Here is a 20273-nt window from a genome sequence, read left to right on the forward strand (position 1 = left end):
ATGCGCAAGGGGAGGGGGGAGAGCAGAGGGAGCGGGCAGAGGCAGCTGCGCATGCGCATAGGGCGAAGTGAGCACAGGGAGGGAGCGAAGCGATTGCGCATGCGCAAAGCGAGCGGCGCACACGCACGCCCCCCGGCACATGCGCGCAGACGCGCGGCTCGCTTGCCGCGCATGCGCACTTCCTCTCCCCGCCGCCGCGCCGCGCATGCGCAGAGCCCGCGGGGCCATGGCCGCCTCCGGCCGTTGCTGAGGCGCCGCCGCCGCCCGGCCGCCATGAGGAGGAGGCGGCGGCGGAGCGGCCATGGGCTCGCTGAGCAGCCGGGTGCTGAGGCGGCGGCGGGGCGGCGGCTCCTCCTCCTCCTCCTCCTCGTCGCCGGGGGCCGGGGACGGCGGCGGAGGGGGCCGAGGGGGGAAGAGGAAGCGCGGCGGGGCCGAGGGGGCCGGGGACAGCGACAGCGAGGGGGAGGCCGAGCGGGAGGAGCGGCTGCTCAACGCCCCCCGCAGGTCCGAGGGGGGTCGGGGGGCCTGGGGAGGTTCTGTGGGGCCTGGGGGTTCTTGGGGGGGATCTGGGAGGTTCTGGGGTCTTTGAGGTGTTTTTTGGGGTGTGGGGGAGGTTTGGGGAGGTTTTGAGGGTCTTTAGGGGGGTGTCCAGGGGTTCTGGGGTCTTTGAGGTGTTCTGGGAGGGTTTGGGGGGTTCTCAGGGGTTTTGGGGGCTTTGGGGGTGTTCTGAGGTCCTTTGGGGGCATTCTGGGGGGGGTTGGGGAATTTTGGGGAGGTTTTGGGGCTTTTTTGGTGGGTTGGGGGGCGTTTGGGGGGTCAGAAATTCGGGGGTGGGTTTTGTGGGGGATTTAGAGGCCTTTTAAAGCGGCCCTCTGGGGCCTCTTTGGAGGTTTTGGGGCGTTTGAGGGTTTTGGAGGGGTTCTGAGGGTATTTGGAGGGGGGTTCTGGGGCTTTTTTGGTGGGTTGGGGGGCTTTTTGGGGGTACGAAGTTCGGGGGGACTTTTGGGGGGGACTCTAAGGCCTTTTAAAGGGGGTTCTGGGGCATTTGTGGGGAAGGTGGGAGGGGCTCAGGGCTTCTTGGAGGAGTCTGGGGCCCTTGGGGGGGCTCTGGGGGCGTTTTAAAGGGGGGGGGGGGTTCTGGGGCCTTTTAAAAGTTTCCTTCTGAGAGTTGCTGCTGCAGGGACTGGAGGTGGGGGGCGCAGGGGCTGCTGCAGGGTTTGGGGCTGAGGGGCTGTGGTTGGGGGGCGTATGGGGACCCAGTGAGGCTGTGGGGAGGTCGTGCAAAAAGGGGGGGTAGGGAAAAGGGCTGGGGGGGGTTGTTGGGGAGCACCTGGGGGCGGGGACAAACTGGGGTAGGGTCAAGCTTTTTGGGAAGAAAACAGCCCAAACTGTGAAGTGCTCTGCTTAGTGTTGTTGTGTAACAGGGGGGTTTTCAAGGAGCGTGCCTCTGTTTGCTTTTCCGAGCAGGAAGAAGCTGAAAAGCACCTCCAAGTACATCTACCAGACGCTGTTCCTCAACGGCGAGAACAGTGACATCAAGATCTGCGCGCTGGGGGAGGAGTGGAACTTGCACAAGATCTATCTGTGCCAGGTGAGCTGCTGGCTTACAGCAAGGTGCGATAAAGGCGGCTAATGAAACAGTACCCAAATAACCCCCAAAAAACCAGCAGTCCACACGGATGGAGGTTTTCCTGCTCCTGTCTGTTTTCCTGTGTTTCCCACTCCGCTCTCGTTCTGTGGTGGCTCCGAGCACTGTTTGTTGGGCTTTGGGAAGCAACCTCAGGGAGCGTGGCTGTGGCTCCGTGCCTGCAAACGGCTTCTTCAGCTCCCTTCTGCTGTTAGTTTTCGAACCTGCTTGCTTTAACCACGGCCTGGCCTTTGTGAAAACTGCTGGGAGTTGTCTCTTGGCGTCTGGAGAACCTGTTCTTGTCTGTTAGACGAGCAGCTGGGGGGCTCCCGTGAGGCTGCTGTCACTGCAGAGCAAGCAAAGCGCCTCCAGGAGGGGTTTGTTCGTGGAGCCCCCGCCTCGATTTGGCTTCCCTCTCAGGGAGGGACCCGCAGGGGCTCTGCTGTGGCTGCGTCTCCAGAGCAGCCCTCGAGCAACCTGGGGAGGTCTGTGTGAACGCCGCACGTGCTGTGCCCTGCTCTGGGTTTTGGTACAAATAGCCCAGGTTTTCTCTGCGCAGTGCTTCCTTGGCTGCTTCTCCTGGGACAGAAGTGGGGGCAAAGCTTGGCTTTTGGCTCGGAGCCTCTCGCTCGGCTGCAGCACTACCCGTAAAGCAGGAGTCTGACCTCGGGAGCAATTTATTTGGAGCCAGAAGAGGAAACAGCTCCAGGTGCTCTACCTGAAGACGTGTGTGCCTCTCTGCTAGCTGCAGCCAAACAGCGCAGGGCTCTGAGCTACGAGGAGGTGTCAGGGTGAGACACTCAGTGGCTGGGTGCAGTTTTCCTGGTGTCACAAATGACAGCAGGAGTGAATTCTGGCTTTTTTTTGCTTTTATTAACCAAATGTGGTGCAGGTACAACAATTCCTTACATCAGCCATGGTGGGAAAGTTCCACTGTGCTCTTCTAGGAGAAAGCCTTTAGTTTTGCACATGTTAGAGTGTTTTAAAGAGCGTGAATGAGGGAGGAGAGCCCCAATCTCTGGATGGAAGAGAGGGTGTGCTTTGTCAGGGTGCACACAGCCCCGATTGCCAGCTCCCTTTTGATCTACAGCCAACAAAGGGAGGATGTGAGCGTGCTGAGCAGGCAGACTCAAACAGGATAGACACACTGCTGGTTAGTCCTTTGATAGTTATGGGTGGTTTTAATTGTTGTTGTGGTTCTGTTGGTGCTATAGCACAAATCCATGAAGCTGCTCCTCAAAACCTGGTGTGAGTGGCTGCTGGTGATGTTAAACCACGTCCTGGGTGCTTCTACCAGGCTTTGAAAGCAGCAGTGTTGTTCTGCAGAGGCCTCCTGCACACGAGGCTCCTGCGAGGAGGAACTTTGCGGTTAAATTCCCGTTCTTACAAGTTAGGTTTGTCTTGGAGTTGATGCTCTGTCACTAGGAAATAGTTTTGGAGGTCGGAAACACCTCTGTAAATTGCTCTTAATAAAGCTGTCTCCTCGTCTGCCTGGTTGAGCAGGCTGGCTCTGAGCGTCTCCCTGGTGTCTGAAGTTCCTGACTGACAGAGCTAAGAAGTGAAGGATTACCTTTTCCTTACGCTGTTCGCTGAAATAATAAACTCTTCCTCAAAGCGAGGAGCCGCTCTGCGTGGCACAGCTGAGGTAGCCTCGTGGCTGGCGAGGTGATCCTGGCTCTGAGCGTAGCTTGGTGTGTGCCGTCAGCGCTGCGGGGTGTGCTGAAGGTGTAGGAATATTTCCATCTCCAGGTAAAACCGGGTATTTGCTCCTGCCCTGAGCTGAAGCGCTGAGTTACGAGGTCAGGGAATGCGGCACGGCACAAATAGACTTTATCTTTTTGATCTCCCAGGTAAACTTCAGGGAGTGATAGAGTCTCAGGATGCGCACATCTGCCGCTGAGGACAGTCCTGAGCCCTAGTAGAGCAGTGTATTTCACTTCATTTGGACGGAAACCAATCAAATTCTAGTTTTTTATGCCTTGCGCTTTATCATAAAGGTATATTTCCATAAGTGGTGTGTGTGTCTGTCCTTGGTACGAGACTACAGCCTTCTACATTAATTTGGATGTCTTGCATGCTTTTTTTTTTTTTTTTTTTCTTTAATACCCAAACTGGCGTTCCCTGATGCCTGCAGGCTTTGTTGCCCACCGGTAACATTAAGGACTTAGTTCTTGGACTAATTATATCCCCATCGGTGCTGTGGTTTGTAGGAGAAATGCTTATGTGGCTTTTCTGGCCCTCTAAAGCTCTTTACTTTGATTGTAGCCGTGCGGTCCAATTTCTCTGGATGCGTTTTCACTTTCAGAAATAAAGCAATTACACGTAGCCCTTTCTCGAGTGTGCCGGAATGTTTCAGCTTGTGAAATGTTCCCCTAATGCCTTTTGTTTGGCGTAGAGGGAAACGGGAACGGTTTGGGTTCTGTGCTGCTGTGGGTGTTTTAATCTGAACGGAATCTCTTAGCTGAGGTCTGTATCTCTCGTCTCCCCTCCTGTAGTCAGGCTACTTCTCCAGTATGTTCAGCGGATCATGGAGAGAATCGAGCATGAACGTCATAGAGCTGGAGATTCCTGACCATAATATTGATGTAGAAGGTAAGGGGGAGCCTTTATCTTCACCTGAAGGTAGCAGTTAGCTTGAATTTGACAAATAGAATGAAAATTAAACCCAGAAATTTAAAACTATCAGAAACTTGAGAGAGAGAGTGCGGTGCTCGTTTGGTTTTGAGCTGAATTTGGGTCACGGGTAGGGCTGAGCTCACGTTGGTGCCTGCTGCTGAGGAGCTCGCCTTGGTGTTTGGGCAGCAGGGAGCTCTCGAGAACAAGGTACGTGACTTGTGGGAACCCCAGCGGTGGAGCACATCGCCTCCTCGTCTGCCAGCTCCTGAAAAGCTCTTGAGTGGAGTGCTGGCAGGGGACAGAGGCGAGCTGACAAAACGTTTTCCTGCGCTTCCAAGCCCTGTGGAGTGAAGCAGCAGAGTTTTTTTCAGAAGAACTGCAGAGAAATGTTTAACGTGATAGGAATATCTCTGTGTAACACTGCTGATCGATTGCACGGAGGGATCGTGAGGTGTAGGTTCTTCTTATCTGGCTTTATTGCTCTCTGCATTGCTCCGTGACATGACGTGGCAGCTATTTTGGGATGGATATTTTGTTGAGACAGTGAAATGGGCCGTATTTCATTAGTTAATGGTGTGTTTTGTGTGTACTGTGTGTGTGCTTGGCTGGTAAATATTAGCTTTTTAGCTAAAGAGCAAATAAGTATGGTCGTAGAGAGCGTGCACTCGAGTGCCGTGGTTGTATTTCAGGCTTCTTTCAGCTCTCTAGGTTCAACGTCCTGCATTTGTCTGACAGCTGTGCTTTTTTTCAGCTCTACAGGTGGCTTTCGGCTCGCTGTACAGAGATGATGTGTTAATAAAACCCAGTCGAGTAGTTGCACTTTTAGCAGCAGCCTGCATGCTGCAGCTTGTAAGTAATAAATGCGCGGTGTTTGTGTGCTCTCCTGTCAGACAAACAGCTCGTAACACACACACACACGTCCTGTTTCAGCCAGATAAACGCATAATTCTCGTATAATAAGTGGAAAAGAAAGCCAAACACAATGCCCTGGTTTTGTTTCAAAACTCTGTGGCTGAGACTCGGTTGGAATATTAAGTGAGATTTGGAGGAATCGTATCTGGAGATAGATTAAAGTAGGTTTTCCCAGCTCATTTGTTCTGCCCTGGAGGTATTCATCAAGCTGTTCTTCCAAGTGAGAGAGCCTCGAGAAAAACTTAAGCTGTTTTTCTGGGGAATCATCTAGATAACGCTGCACAGGTCACTGTGGGGCGTGTGATTTGGGTAAATAGCTCAGGCATGAAAACTCATATGAACTGCATAATCTCTTGCACTTCCTGTTTGGAAAATTACACCTTGAATATTTGTGGTTATTTTTTTGTCTCCACAGGATGGCTTAATCCAGCAATGTGGTGAAACGATGAAGGAAACCATTAATGCAAAAACTGTGTGTGGTTATTATAATTCAGCAGGGACATACGGGTTAGACTCTGTGAAGAAAAAGTAAGAATTTACTTTCTCCCTGCTGCTTTGTACGCTGCTAATTAGAATTGTAAAGTTACAAACAGTAAAATAATGTTAACTTCTGTTTTTTTAAAGCTGTCTGAATTGAGCTCTGCTCATCCCATTTAGTTTTCCAGTTTCTACTACAATCATCTACCTTAAAATTACTGTAGATTGTAGTAGATCGATTGCCCTGTGCTGTAAATGAGTTGATTACTGAAGCATATTAGTAAATATAACCTATTTTATCTTCAGTGTAGCAATAAAATAGTATTTGTGATTATAGACCGCTTTAGAGCGAAGCTGCTCTGATATTAAAAATGGAAGGTTAACTTTATCTTAATTGGGAGGGATAAATACGTGGTTGGGAGCAGAGTGCTGAGGTTAGAGCTAACTGCTTCCTTCTGCTGTGAATCAGGGCTTTTTGTGGTAGTTTTTGAGTTCTTAAATTTTGAGTTTAGCTTTTGCTGTACCCTGGGGAACACTGATCCAGTGGGTGGCATCCCTGCTGTGCGAAATCAGGTGTCGTGATCTAGAGGAGCCCGAGCAGCTGTTGCAGAAATGTTGGTGTGTGTAGGAAAAAACCAAAGGCACTAATTCCTTGCTTTTAATCCAGGTGCCTTGAATGGCTCTTGAATAACCTGATGACTCACCAGAGTGTTGAGCTCTTCAAAGAACTCAGGTATTCAGGCTTCAGTTAACTTTCAGTCATAAAGTACATTTTTTTTTTTCCTGAAGTATATATTACTGCACGTAACTTCCTAGGCTATTGACGCTTATTACCTAACTTTTCTTGTCTTTGTGCTGTTTCACAGAACTCTTACAATGTTTTTTTTTTTTTTTTCAGCATAAACCTCATGAAACAGCTGATCAGCTCTTCAAACCTATTTGTAATGCAAGTGGAAATGGACGTGTATACTGCCCTCAAAAAGGTACTCAGCAGAGGGTTGTGCTCCTGCATCAGCTGCTTTATGAAGCTGATGGTTTTAGTCCTTTTGGTATTTAGTGCAGGTATTTAAGGGGGCATCACAAAGTCTTTTACGAACGACTGCATCATGAAAATATCACTTTGATAATGAATATATTACTTCTTTTAAAAGAAGTTCTCCAATGGGCTTACTGAGTTTGTCTGTTTCACCTAGTGGATGTTCCTTCAGCTAGTGCCTTCTTGGAACGGGTCTCTGAAACAACTCCTGTCCGAAGCTGATGCCTGGTTTGCCAAGCGCAGGAAAGGTAGGACGGGTGGATTGCCTGTGTGGCCTTGGGCTGCTGCAGATGTGGGCTAGAAGTAAAATGTGACAGCCTGCCTCTGCCTCCAGGCTTTCCCCTGTTTGCTCTGGGAAGGCTCATCTCTGCCAGCAGCCAAAGAATCATGGGCTGGTTTGGGTTGGAAGGGAGCTTAAAGATCATCCTGTCCAGTCCCTGCCTCCAGCCCCATGCAGCCTGGCCTTGAGCACCTCCAGGGCACCCACAGCTCCTCTGGCAGCCTGTCCCAGTGCCTCACCTCCCTCACAGCAAAGAATTCCTTCATGATACCTAATCTCAACCCACCCTCTTTTAGTTTAAAGCCATTCCCCCTTGTCCTATCACCACAGCCCCTGACAAAGAATTCCTCCCCAGCTTTCCTGCAGCCCCCTTTAGGTCCTGGCAGGCTGCTCTAAGGTCTTACTGGAGCCTTCTCCTCCAGGCTGACCAACCCCAGCCATTTCAGCCTGTCTGCCAGATCAATCAATTAAAAACCCAAACAGAAATAGGAGCTGGAAGATACTTAGGAAAGCAAGTTGTAATCTGGGTGTGTTGCCTTGCAGATTTTGAGGATGACATCGCGTTCCTGGAATCAGAGCAGGGGAACGCGTTCCTGTCGGTGTTCACACACCTGAGGCTGCAGTACATCATCAGTGACCTGGCATCGGCACGAATTATCGAGAGAGACTCCCTCATACCCTCAGGTGAGCGAGCACCCAGCTGGTCGAGTTCCCTGTGCTTCTCGTCTGCCTTCCCCCGGAGTAACCGGGGAGATCCGGGTGCGCTGCCTTGCCTCATCGCTTCCCGGTTGGTCTTCAAAGCCTAAATTGTGGCTGCAGACTCAGCAGAAGCTGCATATTTACATGCATAAAAGTCTTAATAGGCGCATACGTAGGTGTGTTAAGTGTTCTGTCAGTCTGTCAGGTTATCAGAATGTGCTGTAATCAATACTCAGTGCATTACCAGGGTTTAAGTGACTCCAGAGACCCAGATGTGGAAAGAAAAATCCTTTTAAGAGAGCAAAACTTGCTGTAGCTCAGTTGTTTTCTAGCCAGTGTCTTTCTAAAAAGAGTTGGGCAGTTTTTAATAGGTTTTGGAATAATTCCTGGTGATGAAAACAAAAACACAGGACACTGTAAGCTCTTCTCCCATCTCAAAAGGCAAATGGTACTTGCTAGCAGATATTCAGGATATTTTTAAAGGAGAAAGGGCAGGTAACTCCTCTGCTCTTCTTTTTTTTCTTTTTGCACTTTGCCTGGTGTAAGTTATATCCCATCTCTAGACCCCAGTGCTTTTTGAAGCCTGTAGAATGGAAATCCACGTACATGTTGCTGTAGCTTCCTGCTGATAACATTATCAGTGGATACCAAGCAATCAAAAGGCCCCCTCTCGCCTTGCTGCTGAAGTCTGAGCTCACAGGCAGGCTTTGCTCTTGGAGGCTGCACAAACCTGGCTGCTGACGGACAAATAAAGCTGGAAACGAGTTGCCAGGTTGGGGTCTCGCTTGGAAATGCCCTCCCACTTTCATTCCTGTCTTTATCCTGTGAAGCAGCTGCCCCCTCCCCACGTTTTTCTTCTCGGTTTAACGTGCTCCCTGTAGCAGTGGCCTTCTGATGCTCTGCCTTGGAATTTGCCTCCTTGTATCTTTGTTCCATATTTCATTCTATTTTCTTATCATAGTTGATTTCCAGCATTAAATTTTGCTTCTTAACTCCAGGACAGGTTTATTTTCCCTCTGTTTCTTTTACACAACTTTGATTTTTTGTGTCTGCCCCTGCTCTACCTGTCCATTCACCTGCACCTCAATGTGTCTGGAGGTGCAGGTCCCAGACATCAATTAAGGCTGCTTTATTGAGCTGTTTATCACTCTTCATTATTTGCACCCCCTTGACATCCGCGTTCTTTCTGTCCGTGCTTGTAGCCCTGGGCTTTCTCTGGGCTTTTGCCACCCGTAAATATTTAACCCGTCTTTCAGTTCCACTGCTCCTTTCCTGTAGAATTAAAAGGATTTCTTGATCTCAGTCTGGCTCCCTCCTTCATGCCTCCACGGATGGCAGCACCGTGATACCTCGGTGCCAAAACGGGCTCAGTGGGGTGTTTGTTGTGAAGCCTGCTGGCCTGATCAAATTCTTTGACCCTTCTTAAATGATTTGACCCTTTCCTTGTCACTGAGATGATGCAGCGAGCGTCCCTTTACTTGCTCTGCCTCCCTTGTGCTGCTGCATCCTGTCTTCTGCCAGAAATAATGGTTTAGTTGCTCTTCTAGCTGGCAGTCTTCCCTCACCAGGCAGCTTTCGATGGAGTGGATGTGGACATTTGCTGCTGCCTGAAGGCTCTGGCTTTCCCTGCCCCAGTTCTGGCTCGGGTTAATACCTTAAGAGATGGAGAAGAGACTTGTCTTCTACCCGAAACCTGACAAAGTAAAACTGAGCAACACGACTCATGTGCTCCAAATGTCTCTTAAAAAGTGTTCTGGGACCAGCAGGGGGAGGCAGCGCACTTCAGAGGGCTGTGGAGAGCTGAGGGCTGGGCTGGGGACGGTTTGGTCGGTTCTGCCAGCAGGTGGGGCAGTTTTGGGGCAGCAAGTGATGAAATTTTACATTATACATAAAAATATCCGAAGAACAGATCTTTCGTTGCGGGATACTCGATATGCCTAAGTGATTTAGGAAGCAAATACGATCCACCCTGCTAAGTGCTTTTAAGATTGATGTTGGCAGAGGTTATAATGCAGCTGCAAAACATCTTCGTTCTGTAACAAAAAATAAAACGGTGTTGGGCGGTGACCCGGTAAGCCCTCACCTGCTTTACTGATGACACGGCAGAATTGCGGACCACTTGTGTGTGAAGTGGCTCTGTCGGCTTGTGAGTAAGAAAGAAAACCAGAAAAACAATAAAACAGAACCAGAAATCTGCCAGCGTCAGGCTGGAATTCCTTCTCTTCGTGTTGCTGTTACCATTTCCCAGAAGGGCAGTGCTCAGCCTTTCCTTAATGTTCTTCTGGGGATAAGTAATCGTCTCCACACAGAACCAGCAGCCAGCTTTCTGTGCATGTCAAAGCAAGAGCAATCCCTAAATAATTACAGTTTTAATTGCAATTGTGAAGCCGATTGCTTGTGCCTAATGAAAAGCAGAAAGCAATTTTCGTGTAGTCACAGGGAAGGAGAGAACAAAATGTTTACATTTTCAGGGCTGTGATAAATGCTGCAGCAGGGGCTTGGACGCTTGGCAGTCGCACAGAGGGAAAGGCAGCTGATAGGTTTTGAGTGTGTGGTTAGTGCAGGCAGAGTTTCTGGTGTTTGCTCTACCTCTGATTATTAATTTAAGAACAAAAAGCCTGAATTCCAAGGGAGCTGGGAGCACGGGAGGGAAGAACAACAAACCCTGCAGCTCTCTGCGTGCATGATGAAGTCATGCTGCTGGGCTCGGTGCTTGAGAGCCCTTGTGATCCGTTGATCTCCCTCCTTGGAGCCAAAACCTGTAGTAAGACGAGGAACTTTTGCTCATCAATTAAAAGAGGCTCAGATAAGTCTTGGTGGTGCCCTCTCGAGCAGAGAACAAGCGGGCAGCGCGGGGGTGGTTGTGTTGTACCTGGGTCAGCTGCTGGCTGCTCCGTGTTGTGACGTGTGGGCCTTCTAGATTATTCCAGGCCGTTGTTCTCGGGGAGGGAAAGAAAGAAACGGTGTGGGGAGTAGTGGAAAGAAACGGTGCAGTTCCTTCTTTGTGCTCTGTACGTTCATGGAAGCTGCAGGAGGGACTGCAACACCATACCAAGGGCTCCCAGCAGGGTCTGTTCTTGTTTGTGCGGAGGGGAAGTAAGAGACAAGTCCATTGTGGGTCTGCTGGGCGAAACGTTCCTCCTTCTGTTCCACCTGGTCACATCTGAGCATTTCCTGAGTGCTGTTTTCCCTTGTAATGTTTATGAGCTGCAGCTGAAACATGAGGTGGGAAAAAGAGGGCTGTATGTGTATATATTAAAGAACAGAGAGAAAATGCCCTGCCTCCTGATTTTTTTCTCCCTTTTAGTTCACTCATTCTGTTCCTTAACTGTGTAGTTCTCCTTAAGCCATTTTTACACCTTCTGTTGTACTTTTTGATCCTGTGGAGTCCAAGTCTTGGCTTTCTAAGCTAGCGGGGCGAGGGCTGGCTTAAAACTTTGTTGGGAACATCTAAGGAGAGCTCAGCAGCAATCTCACTTCTTCCCCCTTTTATCATCTTCATCAGCTACGTGCTTCGTTCCAAGCTTCTGGTGGCTCTCGCTGTTCCTTTCATCGCAGCCCTTCCTCTGCAACTTGTTCTTGGACATGACCTTGCATACTTGCCCCTTTTGTTATCTCGCCTGAGGACTTACACACTGTGCTTTTGGGTGCCTGTGATTCCTTGTGTGTAACTGACTCACAGACTATTCATTTGTGTTTTGCTTTATCTCGTGGTTGTAATTGCTAAGTTACCAGAGCCGATAAAACCTTCCCAGTGCGCTCAAAGCCCTGATTCAGGTTTATTCCTAGCAGAGGGCAACTTTTTCACACTATCTGGGAAGAGTCACTGCTTCCTTTCCCTTTCATTTGTTTTTCCTCTTGCTCAACTGCTGCAGAGCTGTGGCGGCAGCTCAGGAAGCAGCGCTGCACCTGATAACCTCTCGAGGTCCCTTCAAGTCTGTGGTTCTCCTTGGGGCTTGTCAGCGAGCTCCTCTGCTTGACAGGACCTCGTGTCAAGCAAAATCTACTTGCTTGCCTAATTCCTGGCAGTCACGAGTGCTCGATAAGACAAACGCTGTGCTGAGCTACTCGGTGGTAGGTGCTGGATCGTACCTGTGCTGCTGCTGCTGCTGTGGCCGGGGCCTGGAGGCAAACACCACGAGTCCCTTACTGCTGGTGGGTGAGCTCAGGCCGCTCCGTTAGCAGGCGTAAGCTTATTATTTCACTGTAACCTCATTTCTCTATTTGAAATGTTTGTGAACATCCCCCTTCCCGGCTCCGAAGACAACACCAAGCTCATTTATGTTTTTTTAATTTTAGAATGGCTGTCCTCTGTTTACAAACAGCAGTGGTTTGCCATGCTCAGAGCAGAACAAGACAATGATATTGGGTAGGTATATTACAGGATTTCCTTTATTTATTTCTTAAATTGGAAACCTTCCTCTTGTATAAACTCTGCCATGTTCAGTGTGTGGAGCTGAACCGAGGGGTGGTGGGAAGGATGTTTTGGTTTTAAACTGTTCTCCGTGGAGCCATTTGTTCCTCAGGCTGGCTGACCTTCTGGCCTTTACACAGTAAATTAAAATATCTCTAGAGGTAAATGTTTGTGTTTTTTTTTTTTTTTTCTCCTGTATTTTTTCTTTTGTTGGTTTACGCTTATCTAGTTTACATTTTAAGGGTGATTTTAGGAGAAGTCCTGTGGATGCAGAAGCTGCCTTTCCTCTTCTGCTTCCCGGCTCCCTGGGCGAGGTGCACCAGCGGCTGTGGCACGGGGCGAGCGGCCGTGCCAGCACAGAAGGCCATTTGTCCCGTCGTGCTTGTGCAGGGGTGGCTGCGTGCCCACCTCTGCTCCTGCCTCTGCTGTGCAGCGAGCGTGGGCTCGGCACCAGCAGGGCTCAGCACCCTGCTCACCTCGTTCCCGTCTCATTTCACAGCCTTCCCCCTCTGGCATCTGGCTGACCGCTCTCCCTGCCGCGAGCACCTCCAGCTTTTTCCCTCGTAGCCATCGAGGAAGCTCCACAGCGTGCCACCAGCGAGCACGTGGTGCTTTTGTGCCCTTTGGAGGTCTGCACGTGGCTGTATTTCATTCTAACTCCCTGACCCCTTGGGGTTTCTGCAGCCCCCGGTGACTTGGGCAGCGAGGCACGCTGACTTGGCGTGTATTGCACCCGTGTGGGGATCATGAGCTGTTTCTTCTCCTTCTGCTTGCTTTTTGCTGCATGGAGCAGGTTCCTAGGTGTCTTCTAAATAGCAAAACGGTGGTGAAATGCAGCGGGGCAACTTGTTCCTGCCTTTGTCTTCTGACCTTGGTTTCAGTGTGCTTTGTGGAGGACAAATGTCAGGTCAGGAAGCTGCGATGTGTGTGTTATTGCCTCTCAAACACCCACAAGCAGCCTCTTCCACCCGTTCTCTTAGCCCAGCGTTTGCCGTTCAGATGAGCACGCCTGATTGCAGAGCGGGGCTTAATTTATGAATTGCATTCTGAAGAGCCTACGAGCCGGTGTCCTGACGTGAACCCAAAGGCTGTGCAGTCTGTGGCAGTGCTGCGTGGCAGAGTTACGTGCAGGAGGATGGGAGAGTGGTAGAAGTGAAGAGCAGGCGCTACCTGGATGCATTTGGCAGTGAGCTATGAAGAGTTTTCCAGCTGGAGGTCAGGCCTGGGTGCCTACAGAGCGACCAGCCCCCAACAGCCCTGTTCTTAAATACCTTTAGGCTGAGGCACTTCACCCTTTAGCCCCGTGGCAGTGTCTTCCATGGCTTAATTGTGTATTGTACAGGAGGTATTTCCGTAAATTATTCTGTTCAATGTAATCATGTAGCAGGATAACGACTCCCCAGAGCTCTGGCTGGGGTCTTTTGATCGAGATCTTTAAGCAGCGGTTCTTTGGCAGCAGCAGCGCTTCAGGAAGTGGTGAAGGCCGGAGCTCTGAGCCTCTGCAGCTCCTGCAGTTTCAGATAGGGGGGTCGTAGCTGAGTTCTGGTACGCCGGTTGTCTTGGGAAGCCTTTTGCTGGTAGATCCATCAACGACTTTACGAGAAATGGGCGCCCATCAGGAAATCTGGCCTGCAGGTTGCTGACGTGCAATAAGAAACCGCAGGTAACGAGAGAGTGAGCACCGACAGTCGTCAAAACTCAGTCACAAGATAAGCTTTTTTGTGTTTGCTGCTTTTTGCTGTTAGCAGTGTGACCGTGTGGGTTGCCAGCCATCGATACGTGCTGCTGAAAAGGCAGCTCTTGCACGAGCTGAAGTGCAGCTGCCGGGGGTCACGGTGGCTCAAAACGAGAAGCGCCCGCGCTCGGCCGCGGTGCTGGCGATCTCGGTGACTCTTGGAATGCGCAGGGTGTTTTGCCAGGTCTGTCTGGTTTGTCTGGTTTTCTCTTTTGCAGCTTTTTTAAAGGCTACAACTGCAAATCTCAGGGGGAGAAAGCTGCGCTCACGGAGCAGGTACCTTCCCGCCCGAGCCTTTCATTCTGGCCTTCATCGCCGAGGTCTCTGTTGGCAGCAGCGGCCAGCGGTGGGTGAGACGCAGCGTTTCATCTCGCTGCACCTCAGCTTCTGGTGGACTCGCTGGTTTGAGGTGGCGTCCAGGTTACTGTTTGTTTAGTAGCCAGTAATGGCTCACGGTCTTTGAACATGCTGCCCTCCGGAGCCGCGTGGGAGGGAGATGTGTGCGTGCAGAGCGCTCCCCGGGACTGTGCAGCGTCTGACGAGGCCGAGTCTCGCCCGAGCTCCTGTGACTGCTTCTCTCTGCTGCTGGCAAGCCGTGCTGACACCTCTGCTGAGGTGCCTGTGGTTAAAACTCATCTCAGAGGGCAAGACATGTGACTGTTCCTTGTGTTAAAGTAAATAGTTTGGGTGTTTATCCCACCTGTAGCTAGAGGAGGATGAAGGTTCTGGAAGGCCCTGCTTTTACCCAGCTCTGCTCCCCTTCCTCCCACAGCTCCTGCCTGTCTCAAGTGTGTTTTTTCCCACTGAGGTGAGGATGAAAACTTGGTAAATGGGACAAAATGCGAGGTCTGACTCCTGCTGAGTTGGAGTGAGGCCCCATTTTGGTACCTCACCCCGTAATTCCACCTGCTGCTTCGGAGACTGCCACTACAGTGAGGTTAGGGTGCTTTGAAATACGGGCTGTGGCTTGCTCTTCTGATAACACAGAGGAAAAGAAGATGTTCCTCTTCTGCTTTGATAGGTTGCATTTTGAAGGACTAAACGTTTTATTCACTCTTTCATAATTTGAGAATTTTATAGGATAATACTGGACTTTGTGCCTTTGAAATGTGGCTGCTCGAGGTTTCTTCCTTGTGCTCAAGTAGATCACTTATTTTGACTTAGCCTTTGTTCTGGGACAGCTGTGAGAGACATCTCTGAGGTCTGCGACAGGGATTGTTTCTACTCCCCTGGTCTTTTGGCAGTGTTTAAGAGGGAAATAGGATAACTTGGCTGCTCGCTAAGCGTGCAGTAGGCCAGGGGAAGTGGTTAAAGCTGGAAGTTTTGCATCTTTTGAGGCTGCTTGAGGAATTGAGGAGGGAATACTAATGTCTGTCTGAGCATTATGTACGAATGTTTTTGAAATCTGTCAGTAATTAAACAGAAATAAATCTTTTATCATCGTTACTGGATTTAGGTCAGCTACATAACCAGTTCAGCCAGACAATGTGGAAAAAGCACGCAGGAGGCTCTCGGGTGAATTTGGTTAACATGACTGGCTTATTTGCTTAACCTGTTCATAAAATACTTAATCTTCCCGGATTAGATTTTACAGAAACAGGTAAAGTTTGTTCAGAAAAGCTTGTCTGTAAAAGCTACAGCCACATTCTTGTGGTGTACACACAGTAGGAAGAAAAATGCAGCTCTTCTTCTTGCTTCTCTGGCTGACAGCATGTTGTGTGACACCGGGGGGTTACAAGCACGTGGGGGGTTGCCTTTCGTTGTGATTTATATCCTCACTTTGGGCGTGTTTCATCAGCCTGACTGCAGGCCTTTCTGGCAGCGGCTGTTTATTTGGTTAGTGATGTAACCATGTTTCACGTTCCCTGAGTACCGTGCCCCTGGAAAACTGCGACTGACTTTCCTTGGGCTGGATCTGCGAGGCTAGGAAATGTGTTCGAGCACCAGTGGAAGCTGCTGGGTGAAAAAAGTCCACGTTTGTACGGGAGGGCAGAATCGAGAGGCTTGCAGCGCGCTGCGAACGCTGAGGGTAAACTTTTTTTAGACGAGTTGCATAACCAGCCAACTTGAGAAATCTTTCAGGGTGTCTCTTTGGGCACTTCTGCATCGTGCTGCTGCTGAGCCGAGCTTGTAGCTGTTGCCCAACAGCAGCACTCGGGTTGTGCGTGCGCCCAGCAAGCCAGACTGCTGCCTTCGGAAAGGGCACGTTAGGGGGGAGTGGAGAGCGTAATTCATTACAAGAGCTAGACACAAAATGTCCTTATCTGGAGTGGTTCTTTTGTAAAGTCCTGCCTAACCGAGGCGTAACAACCCCGTCTCTGTTGCAGGTTTGAAGTAGTTTGATGTTTGTGGGGTGCCTTGGGTAGGAAAGGACCCTGAGAAGTCACCCGCACAAAGCCTCTGCTCAAACCAGGGGCGGTTGTGTGGGGTCAGCCCAGGTCACTCAGGCCTCTTCAGCTTTCCCATGCTGAAGTAACAAACAAAGCTGTTCGAATCGCCTTAAAGATGAACTGTTTTTTTTGTTTTTTGCAGGCCTCAAGAAATAAATAAAGAGGAACTGGAAGGAAACAGCATGAGGTGTGGTAGAAAGCTTGCAAAGGACGGTGATGTAAGTACGGCGTGCGGCTTAGTTAGTGCATAGCTGACATGTCTCAGACATGTTAGGTATTTTCAAAACACGTAGGTCTTAATTGTCAACCTGCATCAAGAAGGTGGAATGGAGGTGAAAGAAATTCCTTTGTTCTTCCTAGAAGGCCGAAAATGCTTGTTGTGTGTGAGATGAGTAAGGAGTTAGTGTCTTAATTGTGCTGGTGCGCTGCAAGCAGGCCCATGTTTGGAGAAACTTGCAGTGTGTGAGGAGAGGGAATGTTGCCGTGACTTGTCATCTGGGACTCGTAAAATGCACGTGGCTAAAATAGAGCCCTGTTCACTAATGCCTTTTCTTTGGAGTGGGAAAGGAAGCTTTCTAGATCTGACGTGTAAAAGCCCGAGTCAGAACCCCTGTGCGTTCCTTCTGTGTGTGTGTCTTTAGGTAAAAGGTCTTGAGGAAAAGTCTGAAGGCACTGAACTTGAGGGTGTCGCGCTCAAAGGAGCGCTTTGGGTGTGAACGGGACCTGCAGCTAAGTGCTGTGCAGAGCTGTGGCGCTGGTTTTGAGGACATAGAAGCATTTTGTGTGTGTTTGTGCAGCATGCTTTGTGTGTCTGGAAGGCAGCTGCTGCTGAACTCATCTCCCAAGTCATCAGTCTGCCCGGGCTGCCCGCTGACACCTGATGTTTCGGGTGGCTGTTCACAAGGCTCCTCTCAGTTTGAGAACCCCGTTCCCACCTCTGACCTGATGGCAAGCAGCTCGTCCTCTGCCTGTCGCAGCAAACGCTCAGCCTGCTTTGTTCTCTGCTTCTGTCCTTCAGTACTGCTGGCGATGGACTGGCTTCAACTTCGGCTTCGACCTCCTGGTTACGTACACCAACCGGTACATCATTTTCAAGAGGAATACGCTCAATCAGCCATGCAGCGGGTCAGTCAGCCTGCAGCCTCGGAGAAACATAGCCTTCAGGTAACAAAGAGCCAACAATTCAGACCCTGTGGTGTGTGCTAAAACCTGTTGCCTCAACCAAGTTTTTCCATCTGTGCTTGCGTTTAATTTTGCTGCCATGAAGTTGGTTGTGTTTGAAAATGGTATTGTCTCCTTGGGAGAAACTTTGTGCTGGAAAAACAGAATTCTGGAAAACTAAGTAACGTAACTGTTGTTATATCCTTAGGTTACGGCTAGCCTCTTTTGATAGCAGTGGGAAAATTATTTGCAGTAGAACAACGGGGTATCAGATCCTAACCCTAGAGAAAGACCAGGTATGTTTGTCGATTTTTGAGCTGTTGAACTTGAATTGCAGAGTCCAAGGCATTTAAAAAAAAAAAAAAAAAGCTGAGAATTTGAGAATTCAAGAGTGCTTTTGAAGAGCTGCTGTTCTTTTTGTTGCTGATGTGGAATGTAAAGTGCTGCTTTTATAGGAGTGGAAGATCAAGCTAATGCAGGAAGTGTAAGTAGAGTAGGATATTGTGGATTTCATTAGTGCTGATATAATGAAATTAGTTCCCATGGTGCTGCTGAAACTACCTGCTGCTGGTGTCGTGCTCAGATGGCAGCTCGCTTTCCCAGACTTCCAGCACTGGTGCGATTACCCTTCTGAATAATAGGTCCATCAGACTGCTGCTTATTTAGAGGCAAATCTGGAGTTTATTTAAGGAGACTTGTATTGTAAACTGAAGACTGTTAAAAGAATGTCTGTATGTTGTTCAAGGGTGGTATTTATTATTCTATGCAAGAAAAAAATAAACAGAAACCTCAGAGAGGACTTTTCTTAAGAAAATATACCCGTTTTGCTACCGCCGAGCCAATTCTTAGAGTAAAACAAAAAGAATTCAAACATCAAACTAGTTTGCTTTACAGAACAGGCTGTTAAGGATTGCCTGGTTTGTTAAATTGCCTGAAACCGAGAGTGGTAGAAGTGTCTCCAGCTTACTGGAAGTCTTCTCAGCCACTTGCAGTTTCGTTATGCCTGATGCGGAAGGATGGCAGCACTGGGACAAAGGACAAAGGCTTACAACCATTTTGAGAACATCTTATCAGTGTTACTGTTATAAAATATCTGCTGAAAGGGGTGATTATCTTGATTATTTTTTTTAATATTTTGATCTTTTTATACACAGTCATTAAAATTTATAGAATGATTGTTAGCATCCATCTTGTGTGCTCTTTGTACTTCCTTCTAAGGGAAGTTTTTGCTCGCTGTACAAACACCCTTTGTGTTTGCTTTACAGGAGCAGGTGGTAATGAACCTGGACAGCAGGCTGCTGATCTTCCCACTCTACATCTGCTGTAACTTCTTGTACACGTCGCCGGAGAAGAAGACTGACAGTGAGGCACTGCTGGAAAATTTGGAAAGCTGAGACCTCTTCAGTGGAACATAGTAGCACTCGTAGGACTCCGTATGCCTGCTTTAAGTTAATGCCCTGCTGACGCACAGAGCTTTGACAACAAAAAGGCCTTACACTGTAGCAAATGATACATGGCCTTAGTATACTCCTATGCATATCTGAAGATAAGACCAGAAGTGATATAGGCCAAAACTAGTTACCCTGTATTCGTTTTTGTTTCTGTTCTGCATTTTCAGACAACAGCCATTCCATGTTTGAGAGGTGTTCCACTCTTATTTTTTTCTGGGTAAAAACTGAGCCAAATTGGAAATAGGGAATTTGTGTGAATGACGTCGCTAACTTACCTGTCAAATTCTAAGCACGCGCTGTAGGATGTATGGTTAGTTAGTGTGATGGGTTTATTCTTTTTTTTTTTTTTTTTTTTGTTTGTTTGTTTGTAAGTAACTGGTTTGTAAATACCAGGTCCATATTCAGCTTGCTTTTCTGGTCCTTTCCTTTTCCATGAGGGCCAAATACATCTGTGTAGTGGATGCCTGTCAACTTCTGTTAGTTATTTAACTGGACAGACTTTCAAACCTGCTTGTTTTTTAAGCCATTACTGCATCTCGTATAGATACTTCTCTTTCTTGTTTATCTGCCTTTTTTAATGTTTCAGCAAAACTTTCTCTTCCTGTTTTTAGCATGTGAATTTGCAAATTTGCTCATAAAGGAATTTTTTTCCACCTACTGAACGTAATCTAATGTACTAAGCATCATTTGAGTCTGTTACACAGCAGCAGCTTTCAGCTAGGGTTCTGCTGAATCCTTCCTGTACTCACATAAACCAAATACCAATTTTTAAACGTTTTTTTTTTTTTTTTTTTTTTTTTTGTGACTTGTTTTAACTGTTACATTGGGAATATATCCCATTTTAGCTCAGGAACTTGTGACCTTTGAGTGCCTTTTGAGTAGTATGTGTTCACACAAACTTCACATCAGTTAAGCAAGGTCACAGGATCCGAAGTAAGAGCTGGGAACAAGGGATTCACTTTGAGTTGGTTTCATGAGCGAGTCAAGTATAAGAGGTACACTGTGTTTGTTTCTCGTGTGTGTTGGGTTTTGTTTGACTATTACAGTTTTGAATTCTTACATCAGGATTTTTGGACTCAAGGTGGGAATTTTGCCTCTTTAGTAGCCTATTTTTTTAATGTCAGAAAAGTATAAAACCATTTGTACTTTATAACAAGGATGAAATTATTAGGCACGATGGAGAAACGTGGCAACTTGTCAATAAATGACTTGAAGTGGAAGACTCACTGGTGTCTGTCCTTTTGTGCCAGGAATTGTATTTTTCTATTAGACTCTTCCTGTGGAAGCGGCTCTCCATCTAATCTTGCGTTCTCTCTCTTAGCATCAGACTTTGGTTTTAGATGCTTGAGCACTTTAGTAAAAAGCTTTTAAAACCGTCACTGATTCAGCAGAAGGAAATCTGGGCTGCTCGTTACTGCCGGAAGAGAACAGGTTCGTTAAAATACCTGCTTTTCCAGGCCTGGCTGGTGGGTTGA

The 20273-nt window shown here is 48.5% G+C and overlaps 1 protein-coding gene across 1 annotated transcript; it reads left to right on the forward strand.

The window, feature by feature from the left end:
• Positions 1-286: 286 nt before the first annotated feature.
• On the forward strand, positions 287-20018 carry GMCL1 (germ cell-less 1, spermatogenesis associated). The gene is made up of 14 exons (XM_082779696.1): positions 287-504; positions 1468-1591; positions 4123-4219; positions 4995-5092; positions 5571-5683; positions 6300-6365; positions 6531-6615; positions 6826-6916; positions 7492-7632; positions 11947-12016; positions 16329-16404; positions 17205-17350; positions 17556-17643; positions 18613-20018. The coding sequence occupies exons 1-14, from the start codon at positions 302-304 to the stop codon at positions 18739-18741; spliced, it is 1527 nt and encodes a 508-aa protein (XP_082635822.1). The 5' UTR covers positions 287-301; the 3' UTR covers positions 18742-20018.
• Positions 20019-20273: the final 255 nt, after the last annotated feature.

The sequence above is a fragment of the Aythya marila genome (genome assembly GCF_965140915.1).
Source record: "Aythya marila genome assembly, chromosome: 26".
NCBI lineage: Eukaryota > Metazoa > Chordata > Aves > Anseriformes > Anatidae > Aythya > Aythya marila.

Bases quoted from the DNA above. Each gene is read 5' to 3' on its own strand.
- GMCL1 (XM_082779696.1), top strand. From the start codon at position 302: ATGGGCTCGCTGAGCAGCCGGGTGCTGAGGCGGCGGCGGGGCGGCGGC. The intron at 5,684-6,299 runs GTAAGAATTTAC...CTTTTAATCCAG, and splicing joins TTAGACTCTGTGAAGAAAAA to GTGCCTTGAATGGCTCTTGA. The intron at 12,017-16,328 runs GTAGGTATATTA...TGTTTTTTGCAG, and splicing joins GAACAAGACAATGATATTGG to GCCTCAAGAAATAAATAAAG.